Source organism: Manis javanica, chromosome 15 (genome assembly GCF_040802235.1).
Source record: "Manis javanica isolate MJ-LG chromosome 15, MJ_LKY, whole genome shotgun sequence".
Classification (NCBI taxonomy): Eukaryota; Metazoa; Chordata; class Mammalia; order Pholidota; family Manidae; genus Manis; species Manis javanica.
The window spans coordinates 81,838,018-81,856,370 of NC_133170.1; the positions used below are offsets into that span (position 1 = coordinate 81,838,018).

At 61.2% G+C, this 18,353-nt stretch overlaps 3 protein-coding genes and 1 long non-coding RNA gene across 9 annotated transcripts in view; 2 read left to right on the forward strand and 2 right to left on the reverse strand.

Annotated features, from left to right (window-relative positions):
• The window catches only part of EWSR1 (EWS RNA binding protein 1), a 25,423-nt gene extending 21,920 nt beyond the window's left edge, over positions 1-3,503 (forward strand). For all 5 annotated transcript variants that reach the window (XM_017669069.3, XM_017669070.3, XM_036993472.2 and 2 more), the window contains 6 exons: positions 270-399; positions 1,135-1,257; positions 1,751-1,913; positions 2,337-2,434; positions 2,729-2,981; positions 3,100-3,503. In XM_017669069.3, the coding sequence (XP_017524558.1) occupies positions 270-399; positions 1,135-1,257; positions 1,751-1,913; positions 2,337-2,434; positions 2,729-2,981; positions 3,100-3,139 (807 nt within the window). In that variant the 3' untranslated portion in view covers positions 3,140-3,503. The remainder of the gene's footprint in view (positions 1-269; positions 400-1,134; positions 1,258-1,750; positions 1,914-2,336; positions 2,435-2,728; positions 2,982-3,099) is intronic.
• Positions 3,175-8,584, reverse strand: LOC118967468 (uncharacterized). The gene is made up of 2 exons (XR_005054520.2): positions 8,171-8,584; positions 3,175-3,576 (listed from the first exon to the last, which is right to left on the reverse strand). It is a non-coding gene; the product is annotated as an uncharacterized lncRNA (long non-coding RNA).
• Positions 8,585-8,745: 161 nt separating this feature from the next.
• Positions 8,746-14,158, forward strand: GAS2L1 (growth arrest specific 2 like 1). Its single transcript, XM_017669084.3, has 6 exons — positions 8,746-8,894; positions 9,802-10,453; positions 11,761-11,868; positions 11,964-12,060; positions 12,143-12,314; positions 12,826-14,158. The coding sequence occupies exons 2-6, from the start codon at positions 9,821-9,823 to the stop codon at positions 13,853-13,855; spliced, it is 2,040 nt and encodes a 679-aa protein (XP_017524573.3). The 5' UTR covers positions 8,746-8,894; positions 9,802-9,820; the 3' UTR covers positions 13,856-14,158.
• A 165-nt stretch (positions 14,159-14,323) lies between these two features.
• On the reverse strand, positions 14,324-17,105 carry RASL10A (RAS like family 10 member A). 2 transcript variants are annotated; one of them, XM_036993475.2, is made up of 3 exons: positions 16,397-17,105; positions 15,223-15,365; positions 14,324-14,948 (listed from the first exon to the last, which is right to left on the reverse strand). In XM_036993475.2, the coding sequence occupies exons 1-3, from the start codon at positions 16,613-16,615 to the stop codon at positions 14,681-14,683; spliced, it is 630 nt and encodes a 209-aa protein (XP_036849370.1). In that variant the 5' UTR covers positions 16,616-17,105; the 3' UTR covers positions 14,324-14,680. The 2 variants fall into 2 exon arrangements, with proteins under 2 accessions (XP_036849370.1, XP_017524574.2); XM_017669085.3 differs by having other exon boundaries at positions 15,241-15,365; positions 16,397-17,093.
• Between the last annotated feature and the right edge of the window lie 1,248 nt (positions 17,106-18,353).

Consider the following 18,353-nt stretch of genomic DNA (forward strand, 5'->3'; position numbering starts at 1 on the left):
AAAGGGAGTCCATACTGTTTGCTTACCACTTAGGAACTTTGGGCCTATGGTGGTTTTTATGATAAAACATGTCTAAGAGAGAAAGACCATCAGAGTACATAGCAATTTAGGAAATAATTACCCATAATTCCATTACTCAGAGATGAAGTGTGTGTGAGGTACTGACTGATTTGACTATTTAAGGGACTTCTGTGAATTTTACATGGACTTTTCTTCCCAAAACTGGTATGTCCTAGTTACCCAGCCTGAATGTGCTACTCTATGCCTAGATGAACAAGAGAACCGGACAACCTATGATCCATATCTACTTGGACAAGGACACAGGAAAGCCCAAAGGTGATGCTACGGTGTCCTACGAGGACCCACCAACTGCCAAGGCTGCCGTGGAATGGTTTGATGGTAGGAGCCCTGGGGTCAGCGGGGCACATTCACTGGGCTACACAGCAGGCCTTACAGCAAATAGTACCTGGGTCAACTTGCAGGTAAAGAAAGGGTCTCGCTAATATATAACTCTTGACTGTTAGAACCACTTCAGAGAACAGTGTTCTAAGGGCCAAAGAACCAAATATACTCTCCCTCCATGTGACTGTAGGACATGGCAGGAAGGAGGAATTTCAGAGCCACGGGAGCAAGGCGACACTCCCATCTACTAGAGGAGCCCTGGAGGCTGTTGGGAGGCTGCTTACCCGGCTGCCGTCAGCCGTGTGAGGGCCCAGTTGCTGGCCCTGGATTGGGAGATCTTATTTTCAGTCATTATCACTCAAATCTACTATATATATATATATATATATAGTCTCGACATTCATCCTGGAATTAGTTTCACTTCAGATAAAACTAACTTGAAAGTGTCAGAGGGACAAGTCCTCGTGCACGTCTCTGGGCCGCCTCATGCCCTCCTTGACCCGGCTTCTCACCCGAGGCTGGGCAAGGCTGCTGGTGCCCACAGCCTCTCCCAGCCTACATTCTTCCCTAGAGCAGAGAGGTTTTTTATAAGTATCTTAACTTTTAAAGGCCTTGCCAGCAGAGATCTTAGCAAAGGTAGTGGGTGGGCTGGTGTGCAGCAGTCGGTCCCTGCCTAGTCCCCCGGGGGGAGGGATGGAGGTTGGGAGTCACTGATTTGTCGCCTTGTTCCAGGGAAAGATTTTCAAGGGAGCAAACTCAAGGTGTCTCTCGCTCGGAAGAAGCCGCCGATGAACAGCATGCGGGGTGGGATGCCGCCCCGCGATGGCAGAGGCATGCCGCCGCCGCTCCGCGGAGGTATCCATTGGGCGCATTCTCTGAGCTGCTTCCGTGTTGCTTTGCAAGTTTTTTGGTGTACTTGTCTTGGAGAAACTTTATTTCTAGAGCGAAGACAAGCCCATTTAGAAATACCAGAAGGTTGCATAGAATCAGTACGAGAATATTGGATGCTGGGAGTAGGAAGAAGAAAGTGGGTTGATGGGTCAGGGAGGCTGGAAGCCCCATGGAATCAGCCTGCCTGCATGTCAACCCTGCGGCTGCCATTACTTACTCAGCTTTGGTCTCTTCATCTGCATGAAGTGCCTGCCCCTTCTACAGTTACTGTGGGAGCAGCGGAAATAACTAACTAGTGTCTACGGAAGGCACAGAGCTAGTCCCTGGCCCTGGTGGGGGAGAGTTTGGGGCAGTGGTGAGGTATGGGGTGCTCGTGGCTGTGAGCTCTGAATTTCCTTAGTAGCAAATCTGGTGCTTTGCTAGTAGCAAAGAGTTGACAGGCTCTTGTTTATTGCAGGTCCAGGGGGCCCAGGGGGTCCTGGGGGACCCATGGGTCGCATGGGAGGCCGTGGAGGTGACAGAGGTGGCTTCCCTCCAAGAGGGCCCCGGGGCTCCCGAGGGAACCCGTCTGGAGGAGGAAACGTCCAGCACCGAGCTGGAGACTGGCAGTGCCCCAATCCGTACGTACTGCTCTTGGAAAACTGATAACCTACCAGTGAAGCCACCCTACCCCGTTCCCACTCTGAGGGGGGGACGGCTGGGTTCTCTTCGTGTAGAGGAGCAAAATGGTGGCCCTGATTGCGCTGTGCTGGCTGGGTGGCCTGCCCAGTCAGCCCCCGGCTGCCGCAGAGCCTTCTGGTGGTCGCAGCCCCAGGGGCCTCTGAGGGTCCACGTGTACGTGCTTGTAGGCATCCTGCTGGATGAGCCCCGGGTGCACTGCTGCCGGAGGCGGTGGCTCAGGCTGTGTTCTGTGGGCAGGTCCCACTGATGGCGTCGGACCTGGGCCCAGTGTGTGTGGCGCCGGGTGCAGTGTGCTTAGTGTCGCCAGTGCTCGTCAGCTTGAATTCAGTTGGTGATTTCTGTTGTGCTACAACTTTATCCAGGGGGTGTGGAAACCAGAACTTCGCCTGGAGGACAGAATGCAACCAGTGTAAGGCCCCAAAGCCCGAAGGCTTCCTCCCGCCGCCCTTCCCACCCCCAGGTAGGTGCAGCTTCTGAGGTGCTAAACCTCCTCTGTTTCTGTGCGGGCTTTCTGATAAAGTGCGGCCGCCTGCTGCTGAACACAGGTTAGTGGTTTTGGTGCAGCGCTGGCCCTGGGGCTCTTTCAAGGAGGGGTCTGGCATCAGCTCTAGACTGCGATCCACGTGGGTGAATTGAGTAAAAAACCTGCTCTTTCTGCTCTGGGAGAAGACAGCAGGTCCGAGCAGCCTCAGGCTTCTCCATAGAGCCTCTGCTTCCACCCATTCGCTCTGTCTGTCATTCCCCTTACCTTCAGGTGGTGACCGTGGCAGAGGTGGCCCTGGTGGCATGCGGGGAGGAAGAGGTGGCCTCATGGACCGTGGTGGTCCCGGCGGAATGTTCAGAGGTGGCCGTGGTGGAGACCGAGGTGGCTTCCGTGGTGGCCGGGGCATGGACCGAGGTGGCTTTGGCGGAGGAAGACGAGGCGGCCCTGGAGGGCCCCCCGGACCTTTGATGGAACAGATGGGAGGAAGAAGAGGCGGGCGTGGAGGACCTGGGAAGATGGATAAGTATGTGGGGGACAACCAGCTGTGGGCCACTGGGTACACTGGGGCGGCGGCCCTTCCCGTCTGTGAAAGGGCTTTCTTTGCCGTCCCCTGGGAACCCACACGCCTTTCTCCTTGGCAGAGGCGAGCACCGTCAGGAACGCAGAGACCGGCCCTACTAGACAAGAGACCCCGCAGAGCTGCATTGACTACCAGATTTATTTTTTAAACCAGAAAATGTTTTAAATTTATAATTCCATATTTATAATGTTGGCAACAACATTATGATTATTCCTTGTCTGTACTTTAGTACTTTTCACCATTTGTGAAGAAACATTAAAACAAGTTAAATGGTAGTGTGCTGAGTTTTTTCTTTCCTTCTTTTAAAGATGGTTGTTTAACTAAGACTAAATAATGGGAACCCCCCCTGTGAGCATGCTCAGTACCGTGCGGAGAACCCAGAGAGCCTCTGACTGTAACAGTGTTCATGGTCGTGATGTTTTCCTTTTTTTTTTAAATAAAATTCCAAATGTTTATAAACAGTCATCCTTCTCAGCCTCTGTTCCGCAGTTGCTGCGTCTACCTGGAGCACACCCTGGACCGCCAGGCACCAGCTCGCCTGCAGGAAATGGGGGTGGGGTGGGAGAAGGGTTTTGGGGTGTCACTGAGACCCTGAGCCCAGCTGTCAAAAGACATCACTGTCCTAGCCCGGGTCTGGTTTGATTTGCAGGGAGGAGTGCTGTGTGAGGGGCTCCGCTGCGGTGGCGTGAAGCCCCCTGGGACGCAAATGCCATTCGGGGTGGTGGTGTAGTCGAGGCATTCCAGGTCGGGCTCCACACGCTTCCGATGGGGCTGCCTGCCTGGCAGCTGGGGGCGGCGTGGGGGGGCTTTTTTGTTTGTTTCATGCAATGATAGGAAGCTGCTTTGGTGTTGCAGGATCGAAGAGTCCGTCTGATCCAGTGAAGTTGTTAGTACTTGCGCTCCTGTGTGTGGTAGTTTCAGGCAGAGACTGAGGCCCTAAACAGGCCCACTTGGGAAAAGAGGTTTCCAAGTAAGCAGCTGTCAGTCCGCGAATAGAGTCCGTTTATCCACAGATGAAACAAACCCGGGCCTTCACACAGCCTCCCAAAGACCAGCTATCGTGTCCAAAGGTTCAAGGGGAGCGTGTCACCTTTAAGCCAGGGGAAGGTGCAGGAAGAACTTGAAGTTGTTTCCCCTCCGTTCCTTGCTGGCCGCCATCGGCCCCCTGCCCAGCCCTCCCGGGGGGACGTCTCCATGGTTTCATCGCACTACCAGGTTGCCTCCCGTGCGACTGCACGCACGGCTCTGCCACCCTTGGAAGAACCCCCAGCTCTGCCCTTCCAGCCACCAAGCCGTGTCTCTGTTCATGTCTTCCCCTCCCTTTCTAGAAGCCACTTACTAGTCTGGCCTCAACTGAAACACTAGCTTGCAAAGTCACCAATGACCATGTTGCCACCAGATTGCCACTGTTCTTTCTCGGGTCTCATACCTGCTGCCGCCTCTTCTGAAGTCTCAGCTGGGAGGCCTGACCCCACCCGTGCCTTGGCTGACCCTGCACTACCCATTCGGCCGACCACATCCTTTTCCCAAGTGCCGTGTCCTGAGGGTCTGTGGATCTGCCCCACTCACCCCTGGGCCCCTCAGCAAATGAAAGCACTTGCCGTGTGCTGGAGCCTTAGAGCCGGGTCCCCATACCTGGCCTCGGCCCCCAGCCCCACTCACCCGCCCGGCTGTGCCTTGGAGCGCCCACACCTCTGCCTTGCTGTGGTCCCGGATGGCTCCCTGCTTCCCCCACCCCTCCAGTCCTCGCCCCACAGAGGCCAGGGTGACTTCTTGCCACCGAGTCATCACAGTTCCCAAACCTGGGGTCTCCCACCACACCTGCCGTGACCCTCGAGGCCCACAAGCCCCTCCCGACCTCCTGCCCTGCTCCACCTGCCCCTGATGTCCAGCCACTCAGGCCAGCGCCTGGCCCCCACCTCAGCCTTTGCAGGGGTCAGAGCCAGGGTCACACCCTGGGGCACAAACCACCACGTCACCGGGCTTCTGCATGTTGCCAAGCACTGCCTCAACACATAGCTTCTAATAACCTGAGGTAGGATAAACAGGCCCCTCTCCCAGGAAACGGGACTTGACAGCGAGGGGCCGAGGTGATTGGAGAGCAGCCTCCCCACACACAGGTGCCCTGTTTCTGAAGGCTGGACGCTGACAGCACCGGGTGCAGATCCACCACCCCTCAGCCTGCTGCTAGTGCAAAGGGGCGACAGCAGCCCTTGCTGGAAGCTGCTGCCCGACCATTGCAGGTGACAGGCCTGCCCCAAGAGTGGTTTTGGTCACTAGGCACTAAACAGCCCGAGGGGTGTTGGGGTCCTGAGCACCTAGGCCAGGGAGGAGGTGCTTGTCAGATGGGCCAATTTCTCTGTCTAAAGAAACGTCTGGACTGCACCGACCATGGAAGATGGGGGTGGGGCTGGAGAAGGCAGAGAAAAGCCTTGCTTATGTTCCACATCCTGCTCTGAACTCCCAGAGCTGCTCAGCCACATTTCAAATAAAAATCTCCAACACAGCCTCATGATCCCACAAGGCCACACAGCCTGTAGGCCTGGGCAAAGGTTGATGGGTCAGCAGGGAGAGGGGTTCCAGGACCGCAGTGGCTGTGGGACCGAGGACAGCACATGACCAGGGCCAGCAACTGACAGGACGGGGAGTCAAGCACCCGACACCAGGGCTGACAGCTGGCTCTCGAGCCGCCCCCCCCTGCCCCTCTCCTGCCGACTGCCAGCTCAGGGTGAGCGGGAAGCACAGGATAACAGAGGCAGGCTGGAAAGCAGGCCCTCGGGGCTATTCTGCTTTGCTTCTTTCTCTTGGAGGGCACAGGAGGCACCTCGCAGAAAACGGGGGTCACCTGACCCCAGCCGAGATACAGCAGTTTGTCTTGGTTGGACCCACATCTGGACAAAGCAGCCTGAAGCCCCCTGCAGGTCACTCACTGCCCCGGGGCTGTATTCCCAGGCGCAGTCCGGCCCAGAACGCCTCAAGGGGACCCAGCCAGCACGAGGGCCGCACCTGGCAGCGAGGGCTCGGCTCGAACTCTCCATGGCCGCCATCCAGCCTCCAGCTGTAGCCACAGCCAAGCAGGCTGCTCCCTGGCACCCCACAGTGGGGGCAAGACATCCAGCTGTGTGCCCGCTGGCCGAGGGCCAGACTGAGCCTGCCCGGGAGCCACAGCCTTCTGTGCACCCGTGGGGACAGGTTCAGTCCAACTACAGCCCAAACCTCTAGTCCCACCAGCAGCCCCTGTGGCTTCCCTTGGTCCTGCAACGAACAGGAGAGGTCGCCGCACAGTGGGAGGGGCCAGACCGAGGCCCTTCATGGCCCGGGCTGGGGCTCCAGCCACACTGTCCGCACCACAGCTGCCGCTTATCCTAGAATCAGAATGGCCTGGAGTGGGCCTCCATGATGGCAGGCCACCGCTCAGGGGACTGGAGACGGGGAGGAACAAGTCCCACCCACCTCAGGGGAGCGGCGGACACATACCTGACTACAGTGAGCTGAGTACGGATGGATCGTTGCACGGCTCTGTGAAGTGACTACCACTTCGGACCCATTTTACAGATGGTGCAACTGAGGCTTGGGCCAGAACCACCTCACCCCGTGACCAACAGCAGGGCTTAGGTTTAGCCTGCCCTCCCGTGTCCACAGCCCTGCAGTGCAGCAAGGTCACTATAAGCAGGTGTCAAATATCGGCACAGCTGCTGACCGCACACATCCCTTGCCCTCTGTTGGCCTCCATTTCCCCAAATTGTAAAATGAGAACACATAAAATCAGCATGCCTCACAGGATTATTTTGAGGATTACTTACTTAGTATCCAGGCCCTGATCTTTCCCCTGAAACCTGTGCCTCCAGTTCCCCTGCTAGCAGTCCTCCCTCCCCAGGAACCAGCAGTCCCAGACCTGGAGGTTGTTCTTGCCTCTGTCTTCACAATCACACCCAATTCACCAGCATATCCCATCAGCTCTCCCCTCAAAACACAGCCACAATCCAATGTCCACCACACTCCCTGGGCTCCTGCCCGGCACACCACGGCAGCCACCAGGAACCCGTTCAGACCTGTCAGGTCACACCCCTCCCCCTGCTCTAAAGCCCTCCGTAGCTCCCATGTTCCTCGAAAGGGGCGTGGCCCACAAAGCCCTACTTGATCTGCCCCCAGCCTCTCCTGGGCTGCCTCACTCTTTCTTGTACATGCCTGCCTCCGGGCCTTTGCACTGGCTGTTCTCTCTGCCCGAACATTCTCCTTCCACATATCCACACAGCTCCCTCCCTGACCTCTTCTGATCACTGAACGAAAATCACAGCCCCCCCTCCCACTCCCCTTCGCCTCTCCTCCCCAGTGTCATCCCTGTTTCAGCCCAGGGGCCACTTCCCTGCCAGCCTTTGGGCCCTGAGGGCTGGCTCCGTTTGCTTCCCTGCTTCTTGCTCTTGCTTCCCAGTGCCAAAAGAGACTTGGCACACGATGCGTGCCGCGCGGATGTCAGCCATTACTGATGCCAGGTGCCCGCCTTCCTCACTCTGCAGTGGGCGCAGGGGCTGGAGGAGGGGGCAGAGCAGGACCTGCAGCGCCTGGCATCCAGGGGGCGGAGCTCATCCTTTGAAAGTCATGAGGACTCAGCGAGACAATGCATGTGAGCAGCATGGCACCAGGAGGTCTGGCATACAGTAGGTGCTCAACAAATGCCCCTGATTCTTCAGTGAGGCTATTCCCATAATAGTCATGTTCAGACTCAGGCCCCACCAGCTGCAATCAGCCCCAGTTTGGGCAAGAGTGTGCCTCAGAAATGTGACTCATGAGTTCCTTCAGATAAGGGGTGCAGAGCAGGCCTGGCACACAGTGGGAGCTTTATTAAAGCTCTGAGCCTTGACTGTTGGCGGTGCTTCACTATAAGCTGGCCCTGCCAGGCCAGCAAGGCTGCTGCCCAGCCAGGCCTGGTCCCCACCCAGCTGGCCGCAGAAAGGGGGCAGGATTTCCCACTAGGCCCAGCCAGGTCCCTCCTCTGAAGTTTGAAAAGAAACCAGCCGGGTTAACCCTCCCGAGCCAGGCCAGCCCTGGCTGCCTCCGATGCTCCGCTCGCCCTTTCTCTGTGCAGAGCAGGAGCCCAGCCCCAGGCCCACAGGCCTTAGCCACCCACTTACCTTCTGAGCCCCACTGTCCCCATCCGAGAGATGGGTTCCCCTAACCTCAGGGTCAAAAATAAGCATTCATTAAGGAGCCAGATGCTGAGTGGGCACAGTGGGTCCATCCCCGCCCCCAGGAGGGCGGCACTGCGGTCAGGAAGATGCCACCCCAGGCATGGTGGTCCCATTTATCTAACCTAAGGAGGTCCACTCCAGCCGGAGGTGACTTGGCGTCCCCAGCCCCTATGGCTTCCCGAGTTCATCTAGGGAACAGGCTGTGCGGCCCTCCCCCGGAGGCCACTCTCTGGGGAGGGGGTGTGCAGTTTAAAGCACCCAAGTCCCTCCGGAGGAACCCAGGGAACGGTGGGGCCCAGCCTGGGTGGAGACGGGGTATCTGAACTGGCAGGGCCGCCTGGGGACCTTGGCCCCGCCTCCGCGCTCCGCCGGGAGGGCCGGGCCTGCTCCGAGCCGACCGGGCTCCGGGCCCGCCCCGGGTCGGGAGACTCCAGCTCCTCCCCCAGCCCTCCCTGCCAGCCCGGGAACTGCGCGTCCCCTTTAAGAGCGCGGGCCCCGCCCGTCCCCTCCGGCCGGATCCGAATTCCAGGGAGGCGGGGCGGAGACGGCGGGCTCCGAGGCCCGGGCCGCAGCCCCGGATCGTGCGGCTCGGGCGGTACCTCTCTGCGGCGGCCCGCCGGCTCGGCCCTGCCGGGACGATGCTCCGCGAGGCTGCGGGATGAGCCAGGTGAGTGCGGGACCCCAGCACCCCCTGTCCAGCGCGCACTGATGGGGGACCTGGCTGCGGCCGTGGCTTCTGTTCGCCGGGGCTGTGTGACCTTGGGCGGCCCCGCACCCTCTCTGGGCCGAAGTGCGGAGAACCGCCGGGGCTGGCGGAAGCCACTCTGCATCCCAGGCCGCTCTACTGGCCTGGGCGCTGGGTGCACTCTGAGGAGGAGGCGGGGCCTGGCCCAGCTGCCGGATCAGCCACACAACCAGGTCCAGCCAGAAGCCCAGCCACTGTTCTGCGACCTTGAGCAAGCTCATACCGGCTCGGCGCCTCAGTGTCCTCATCTGTAAAATGGAGATAATATCAATGCACGCTCAGCCCTGGCCACTGCCCTCATGGTCACCCTACAGCTGTTGTGTCGTTGTTACAATGACACGGTGTTTAGGGAAGGGGAGCTGGTGGAGGACCAGGCCCGTCCCTGCAGAAGCGGGGTGGGTGCCAGGCCTGAGCAGTGGAGTTGACCCGCGCCTGGCGTTGGGGCCCGGTTCCTCCCCTGTCTGCCGTGAGTCGGGGGCTGTGAGCTTCATCTCTCAGGGTTCCACTCTGCACCTTTCACTTAGGGCAACAAGGATGGGGGCCAATCTGCCTGAGGGGCCGGGGGGCTCAGCCAAGTCCCCCAGTGCTCCCTCCAAAAGAGCCAGAGAACACTTATGGACACTGAGTCACTTAGATCCTACAAGGAAGGTAATTTTATTGCACCCATTTGGCATATGAGGAAACAGATAAAGTGAAGTTTCTCACAGCGAGCCCTCAAACCCAGGCTTTGGTCGCAGAAGACAGGCATGTGCAGGTAGTCAGGCCCTTGGTCCGTCCTGAGCGCTTGCTGGCCCCTCCCAGCAGTCCTGACTTGTGTCCCTGCCCACAGTGACACAGCTGGCCCGGGCATGGCGGACCCAGTGGCGGGCATCGCAGGCTCGGCAGCCAAGAGCGTGCGCCCCTTCCGCTCAAGTGAGGCCTACGTGGAGGCCATGAAGGAGGACCTGGCCGAATGGCTCAACGCCTTGTACGGCCTGGGTCTGCCAGGTGGTGGCGAGGGCTTCCTGACAGGCCTGGCCACAGGCACCACCCTGTGCCAACATGCCAACGCTGTCACTGAGGCTGCCCGAGCGTTAGCTGCCACCCGCCCGGCCCGTGGTGTGGCCTTCCAGGCACACAGCGTGGCGCCCGGCTCCTTCATGGCCCGCGACAACGTGGCCACCTTCATTGGCTGGTGTCGCACGGAGCTGGGTGTGCCCGAAGTGCTCATGTTTGAGACTGAGGACTTGGTGCTGCGAAAGAACGAGAAAAGCGTGGTGCTGTGCTTGCTGGAAGTGGCACGGCGCGGAGCCCGCCTCGGCCTGCTCGCCCCTCGCCTCGTGCAGTTCGAACAGGAGATCGAGCAGGAGCTGCGCGCCGCGCCCCTGGCCGCCCCCGCCCCCGCCGGTGAGGAGGACGCCACTGAAACCGCAGTTGCTCCTGGAGCCCCCGCCCGTGGGCCCCGCATGACGCCTAGCGATCTGCGCAACCTGGATGAGCTGGTGAGTCCTCTAAAGCGGGCGCACACTGCTGGCGCCTGCTTAGGCGTGCCTACCCCGCGCCGTGTCCCAGGGACTGGACGGCAGAGCCCATACGGTCCCTGAACTCCTCGGGGTCTACCCACCCCCAGCCGTCTGCAGGACAGCCTGCCCCAGGGAAATGATGCCTATATTGAGCTTCAAGTGTACACCCCAAGGAGATGAAGAGGCCCAGAAAGAGAGGTGCTGGGTGAGATTACACAGCCCAGCTGGGCTTCGGATAAAATCTGGGCTCCACTGCACGATCTCCCCATTTCCTTTGTGTGCCACCTATGCACCAGATAAGTGCCGTGTAGTCTTTCATCCGGGGGCTGCATGATTTGAGCCTCTCCTGTATGCCCACCCTGCATTCCAGAGCTAGGCAGTTGCAGCTACATCACAGAGCTCAAGTGGGTGCCCACAATGCTTGTCAAGGTGCTGGCACACAGTAGGTGCCCAGTGAGTGCTAGGGAAGCTCCTAGGGGCTCTGCAGGCCCCTCGCACTCCTCAGGGCCCTGCACACATCACTTATCTGGGAAGCCAAGCCCAGAGCTGCTGCTGTCTGAGCGCTAAGTCCTGTTAGGACTTAGTTCTCAGCACTGGACATGCCAGACCATGTCCTCAGCTCCCTCCTTGCCCCAGGATGTGGGTGTCCCTGACACCCTGGCAGCAGAGCCAAGAGTTTTCTTCTTATCAGGAGGGTAGGACTATGATGTGACTGTGTCCTGGATGGGGGTAGCCAGATGGCCGTGGGCAGAGGCTGCCACCCCACCCTCATCCTGGCCTCGTGTCACTGGAGGCTCCACCTGTCCATTTCCTCCAGTTCTGCTATGGGTGGGGAGGCCGGCAGGGCCCCCACATAGCCAACCTGGGAGGTCCCAGCCGGTGGGGGCATATGGGCAGATGTGTGCTCACCAGGTGGGTGGCCCATGTGCACGTGCCCCACGTGTGTGTGGCACCTGCACCTCAATGTGGGGCGGGCCTGCACTCATGTCCCGTAACCCGCCTCCTTCCAGGACGGGGCTGTGGGGAAGTACCTCGTTGGTGATCCCAGGCCCTGGCCCAACTGCTGCCCCACCATCTTATCCTGGTCAGCAACCTGACCCCTGATAGTCAAAGAGGAAGGCGAACTGGTAAAAGGTCAAGTGCAGAGGCTGCACCCAAGTCTGGGCAACACAGTCCATGCTGTTTCCCGGAAGCACTTACTTCCTCCTGACCCTGGAGCTGCTGACATCAGACCCCAAGAGGAGGGATCTGAGCCCTGACTGCCGGCTTCTCCCCTTTGGTCTCAGGTGAGGGAGATCTTGGGCCACTGCACCTGCCCAGACCAGTTTCCCATGATCAAGGTCTCAGAGGGGAAGTACCGCGTGGGAGACTCCAGCCTGCTCATCTTTGTGCGAGTAAGAGTGTGGGGCTGCCCAGCAGGCAGGGGCACAGGGGATGAGCCGCTAGGCCCAGGGGACAGGCAGTGACCTGCCCGCGCTGGGCCCCACAGGTGCTGAGGAGCCACGTGATGGTGCGTGTGGGCGGCGGCTGGGACACGCTGGAGCGTTACCTGGACAAGCACGACCCCTGCCGCTGCCCGTCGTCTGGTGGGTGCCCACAGCGGGCGGCGGGTGGGGGCCCTCTCTGCGGCTCCGCGCCTCACGGGCCGCCCGGCCTCTCTCCCCGCAGCCCACCGCCCACCGCAGCCGAGGGCCTGCACCTTCTCCCCACAGAGGGTGTCACCCACCCCCAGCCCTCGCGCGGGCAGCCCAGTCCCGGGGGGTGAGCGCCGGGGCTCCCGGCCCGAGGTGACGGCCGCTGGCTCACGCAGCTCAAAGGAGGGGACTGAGGCCCCACTCAGGTGAGAGGCCGGAGGACGTGGGCTTGAGGGTCCCGAGGCTGGGGGTGGAGCCATGGCGGAATGATGAAGGAGCCTGTGCTCTGGAGTGACTCACGCCCTGGGAAAAGTTCCCGTGGGTGGGGGCGGGCCTGGCTTCCCATCTCCTTGGCAACCCAGCCAAGCAAACAACACAGCCGGGCGGGCCCTGGGGGAGGGGGTGCGGCGCCAGCCCAGCCCCGCTTCCCTCCGCCTGCCCCGGAAGCGGGAGGCCTGGGGAGGAGGGGGCTTAGCGCCCCGCGCCTTCCGCCGCCTCGGCGTGAGCAGCAGCTCCGGCTGCAAGGAGCTGCGGCCGACCCCCACTTCTTCTGGAAGTCCCCAGGGTGGCCAGGAGCTCTTGACAGCCCCCCCCACCCCACCCCACCCCAGTGTCTTCCTTGTCCCCAGGCACACGTCTGCGCCGTCCCTCTCTCCGCCCTTTCTGCAGGCCGGTCCTCCCGGGTGCCCCATCTCTCTCTCTGTCTCTGTCTCCCAGGGCCCGAGACCATCTGCCCCCCCATCCCCGCTCCCGCCGCTACTCTGGGGACAGCGACTCCTCGGCCTCCTCAGCCCAGAGCGGCCCCATGGGTGCCCTCAGTGAGGACGCAGGCCCTGGCCCCCGGAGGGAGCGGCCCGGCCGGCGGCTGACCACGGGCACCCCTGCCTCCCCAAGGCGGCCCCCCGCCCCACGCAGCCAGTCCCGAGACCGGCTGGATCGGGGACGGCCCCATGGGGCCCCGGGAGGCAGGGGAGCCCAGCTGTCGGCTCCCAGCCGGCGGGCCCGCAGCCAGAACCGGGAGGAGCAGGTTGTGCTGCTCGTGCGTAGGGACCGAGATGGGCAGCACTCGTGGGTGCCGCAGGGCAGGGGCGGCGGGGGCTCGGGCAGGAGCAGCCCCCAGACTCCCCGTGCCCGAAGCCCTGCAGCCCCCCGGCCTCCGCGGGTCTCCAGCCCCAGTCCAGAGGTGGGCACCACGCCAGCCAGCGTCTTCCGCACCCCGCTGCAGCTTGACCCGAAGCAGGAGCAGCAACTGATCCGACGCCTAGAGGAGGAATTTCTGGCCAATGCCCGAGCCCTTGAGGCTGCTGCTAGTGGGACCCCCGCCGGACCAGCCCCTGACCCGGCTCAGGCCCCAGACGCTCCAGCTCCTGATTCCGCCTACTGTTCCTCCAGCTCCTCCTCTTCATCCCTCAGTGTCCTGGGTGGCAAGTGTGGCCAACCTGGGGACTCGGGCAGGATGGCCAATGGGCTGGCCAGGCCTCGAGGCCCAGCCCTATCTAGCTCTTCTGATGAAGGCAGCCCCGGCCCTGGTGTGGGGGCCCCACCAGATGTACCTGGGTGCCCCCTGGCTGGCCCAGAGCCCCCAAGGACCTGGGCACGTGGCCGGATGGACACGCAGCCGGACCGAAAACCCTCACGCATCCCCACCCCACGGGGCCCCCGCCGCCCATCTGGACCCGCAGAGCCTGGAGCCTGGCACAGCCTGCACTCCGTCAGTCCAAGAGCTGAGCCTCATTCCTGGATGTGATGGAGCGGCCCAGATGCCCCCAGGCCCCCATTCCTTCTCCTTCTCCTTTGTGGCCTTAACCCCTCTGCATCAGGGAGCCCCCCAACCCCCTGCCTCTTGGGTACCAGACCTCATGGGACCAGACCCCTTGGGACCACATGGCACAATGGGACCTCTGTTGTACATTCCGGTTGGGGGATGAGCATTGCTATTTAATTACTAATGTTATTGACTGCCTTAGAGGAGGCTGGGCCAGCCCAGTGAGGACCGTTGCTGAGGTCCTTGTGGCCCTGTTGAGCCTGACAATAAAGTATTGTTCCAGCCGCTTGTGTCTGCTTCTTGGAGACTCAGCCTTGGGGCCATCACATCCTTTTGGGAGCCCTCATCACAAGCTGGGATTCTGGAGTTAACCGCCAAGGGGCAATGCTTGGCAGCTCTGGCTTCTAGGTTTAGGACTGTGCCGCCCAGCGCAGAAATGCCAGATGCACGCATAATTATTTCCCTTTTTATTACCTCCTGAGAGGTGTGACTTAACAGTTTGTCCAATGAAGCTCCAGGAGCAGTCTGACAGCTCCCAATCAGATTCAGAGCCATGTCCCCTCCATCCAATGGGGCGGTGGCCCAACAGAGCTTGTCCAGTGGAGCTTGCGGCTTGGGGCCTGGCTGGGTCCAATGAGGCTCAAAGAGTCCTGCAGCCCAGAAGACTGTATGAGAGGTTTCCTTACACAGTCAGGGAGGAGACTTTGTTCTGTCCAATCCAAGAGAAACTGGGCAATCTCGTCCAGTCCAGGTCCATGGTTGCTCCAATTAAACTGCCCCTCCCCACCCCGTCGTCGTCCAATTCAGTCACATGAGGCTGCAGCGCGCCGGATGCAGCGCCCCCTGCAGGCGCAGGGCTGGGTGCGCAGGGCGCGCGCGCACTAGAGCGCAGCGCAGCAGCTCGCGGAAGAGACGCAGCACGTGCCAGTTGTACTTTGCGGAGCACTCGAGGTAGCCGCAGCGCCAGCCCCTGCGCACCAGGGCGGCCAGCGCGCGCCGAGGTCCGAAGCGCAGCCGCTGCCGGTCCCGTTTGTTGCCAACCACGAGAATGGGCACCTCGGGTGCTCCCGCCGGCCTGGGGGCCAGATGGAGACGAGGGTGGCAGTGCAGTGGACCCCACGGCCGGAGAATCCCCCAAGTGGGTACATATGCTCAGGAGCATATCCTCCTGCGGCCAGAGACCCCCAGCAAACACCAGACCTGTGGCTCAGAGACCGCAAACTGCTGGAGACCTTCCCAAGGACAAAGGCCTGAGACCGGGCCCACGACGCCGGAAGAACCCACCCACTCCCCTCGTGCAAAGGCCCGACCGGACAGGCAAAAGCCGCCCCCGCGTCCCCGACACACACCTCCGGCGGCGTTCCCACCTGGTCTCTGAGATGCGCTGCCGCAGTGCCTTCACGTAGTCGAAACTGTCCGGGCTGCAGATGTCGTAGACGAGCACGAAGGCGTCCGTGTCCTGCAAGCTCCAGTCCTTAGGGTCCGGCCTCTCCTGGCAGTGGGAGGCTAAAGTTGGGGGGAGACCTCTTTCCACTCCCCCACAGCCAGATCTTCTAACCCCACAGTTCATCCTCAGGCCTAGACTGTGCGCGGCCTCTGTGCACCCTCGAGCTACCGTCCTAATGGCCGCCAGGGTAAAATTTCCAAACGAGCCTGAGGCCAGTCAACTACCAGCCCTCCTTCACTGTCCCTCTCCTCTGTGTCCACCCTCTGTCTTCATCCTCCTTCCAGCTTTCCACAGCTCAACTTGGGTCAGACCCGCCCCTTCCTGGACACCCTCCCTGGATAGGACTGCCTCTGAGACTTAATTCCCAAGCATTGGGCCCGCGTTCCCTACGCCTAGCTATCAGACTACTGATTGCCAACAGCTGCAGGCCCTTCGGCCTCCCAGCCTACGCACGTGCTGTTCTTGTCACCTGGAAGGCTTTTAGCACTTCTCTTTATCAAAACGTCACTCATTCTTTCAGGTACAGCCCAAATGCTACCCTTTCCCGGAAGCCCTGCTTAATTTTGCTTGCTCGCCTCTCAGAGGCATCCAGATTGTAGGACTCAAAATCTGTCTGGACTTGCACAATTCCTAAATGAGTTTTTGCTCCAGGTCACAGGAATGAGGGAGCAGAGAATAACCCCCTAAAAGTACATCCAGTGTCTAGACCTAGTCTCTTCCACTGCAGCTCTGCTCAAGACCCCAAACACAATGCTCACCCTCAGGGAGGAGCACGACTGTGCCCTTCCACGCACTGATGCAGACCCATCAGCAGAGGCAGGCAAATATGGGGTCTCGTAAGTCACCAAAGAATAACCACTTTGCAAAATCGCCCGGCTTTGGGCACAGGCTGGGTAACTCCTGGCCGAGCGAGAAAGGGTGAAACACACAGGACACTCATTCATCCTTCAATCCATGAACACGGTAGGGCACCCCAGGGCCATGCATGGACATGCACCTTGTGCACGGAGCACCCCTTACCCAACACACACACCCAAACGCTGTCACACGCCCCTGCCCAGCCTTCAAGCCGCTACCTCTAGACACCCGGGGCTCTGACCCGGGCGAGCGCCGTCGCCGTCACGGATGCTCAGGTCGTAGACGGCGCCGTCGAGCAGCACCGCAGGCCGGTAGAGTCGCGGCCCATCAGTGGGCCGGTGGCGCTCAGGGTAGTCACCGAACAGGAACTGGCGGATGATGGCCGTCTTGCCCACGCCCGGGGCGCCCAGCACGGCCACCCGCAGGCTGCCCCCCATGGCCCTCGCGCGCTGCCGCGCCCCGCGCTGGGAAGCCTCATGGGCCGGCGCCTTGCCGTGCGCCCCGAGCGCCCCGGCCCGTGCGCCCCAGCCCCGCCGCACTCCGGAGCGCCCGGGCCCGGCGAGGCCAGGCCGGAGGGCCGAGCTGGCGGCGGGAGGGGAGACAAGCGAGCAGGCCGACGGCGGGTGCGCGAACAGCTCCGGCGGCGCCGAAGCTCGGAGGAGCACCGACTCGGCGCGCGGCGCGCACACGCCGCCTCCGCCCCGCAGCGCGACTGGAGGCGCCGGAGCACCGGGGCCCGACCTCCTCGCCGCGCGGGTCCCGCAGCCGAGCGGCGCGCGGGAGGCGGCGCCGCCTCTCGGTGCCTCCGACCCTCCCTCCCGCTCTCGCTCGGGATCCCGAGGTCGCCGCCCCCGCCAGCGGCGCGGGCGTCCCCGAGGCAGCGATGAGGTAACCGGCCGCCGCCCCTCCTCCCTCCCCCGGCCCGCCCGCGACGCCCCTCCCCGGAAGGGTCGCGGGAAGGTGACTGGGGCGCAGGGAGCCCGGGGAGGGACCCAGCCCCCTCCGCGGGCCGCGCTCCTCTCACCCGCTCCAAAATAGAAGTCGCTTCCCGCCCACGTCCGCTCTCCAAACACGTCTCCCCGCCGAAGACGGCTCCAGACGAGCCCGGCCCGCTGGAGCCCGGCAGCCCGGCTCGGGGCCGCCCCCAGCTGTGCGACCTTGGGCCAGTGGCCGCACTGGGCCGGCTCCGCACCCGTCAAAGGCAGACACGGTTTCTTGGGAACCTACCAAGTGCCAGGCCCTTCACGAAGCTACTACCTACATGAACCTTGCATCTGCAGCCTCAACCCGGTATCTCCGTTTGAGAGGAGAAAACAGGCCAGAGAGAGGACTCTCTCCCAAGGCCGGGGGGCAGTAGATGGCCCCTGACCCATGGCCTGTGGCCTCCTCTGAGGAGCACTCCTACCTTACTCCTGGCTGCAGGAGTAAATGGCCAGCACTAAACAATATGTCAAGGGGCTGTCCTCAAGGGGTGGCTAGAGAGTGTGCTGAGCCCAGTACACACCAGATCACAAGTCTGGTGCATCTCAGCCCCAAATCCCTCCCAACAAGGCTGAAAGATCCAGAAGTCGGTCCACACCACCTCTGGTCACTGCTCAGGCTGAATATCCTGCCCCAGTATCCACCTGTAGCTTGCCTCAAAGCCTAAATCCCAGCTCCTTAGAGCTGGTGAGATGCTCCATCGCCATCACAGCTTGCAAAGCCTGGGTTAGCCCAGCCCATCCTCTGCCTCTACTTGCACCCCACCTACAGACTGGGGCTCCTGCATCTCTGACCAGATGCACAGGTATTGGGTGAAGTGCACAAACATCTCTGTGTTTCTGCATTGACTAGGGGCTTTCACTTATCAGTCTCTTCAACAAATACTCCCAATCTTACTGCTTGCTGGGATGCTGAGATGGATTTAAAAAAGAAAAAGTCCTACCTTAGGAGAGAAGGTTTTAGAACACCTGGGATCCAGGAACTGTAAGAGCACAGACAGCATGCACACCAGCCTGGGGGCAGTGGAGGAGGAAGGCGGAGCTAAGCCCTGCAGTGGGGAGCCTCCTCCGGGGAGCAGACACGGCAACCAGAGGGTGTATCTCCAGAGCACTGGTGTTTTCATCCTCCCGCCCTCAAGCGGTGACCTGGGTCTGCTTTCACTCTTCTTCTCAGCCACTAGAGAGCTCAGAGTCA

Excerpts from the sequence above, each read along its gene's own strand:
- GAS2L1 (XM_017669084.3), top strand. The coding sequence starts at position 9,821 with ATGGCGGACCCAGTGGCGGGCATCGCAGGCTCGGCAGCCAAGAGCGTG. Across the intron at positions 10,454-11,760 it reads TGCGCAACCTGGATGAGCTG|GTGAGGGAGATCTTGGGCCA; the intron begins GTGAGTCCTCTA and ends CTTTGGTCTCAG. Across the intron at positions 11,869-11,963 it reads GCCTGCTCATCTTTGTGCGA|GTGCTGAGGAGCCACGTGAT; the intron begins GTAAGAGTGTGG and ends TGGGCCCCACAG.
- RASL10A (XM_036993475.2), bottom strand. The coding sequence starts at position 16,615 with ATGGGGGGCAGCCTGCGGGTGGCCGTGCTGGGCGCCCCGGGCGTGGGC. Across the intron at positions 15,366-16,396 it reads AGAGCCCCGGGTGTCTAGAG|GAGAGGCCGGACCCTAAGGA; the intron begins GTAGCGGCTTGA and ends TCCCACTGCCAG. Across the intron at positions 14,949-15,222 it reads AGGTGGGAACGCCGCCGGAG|GCCGGCGGGAGCACCCGAGG; the intron begins GTGTGTGTCGGG and ends TCTGGCCCCCAG.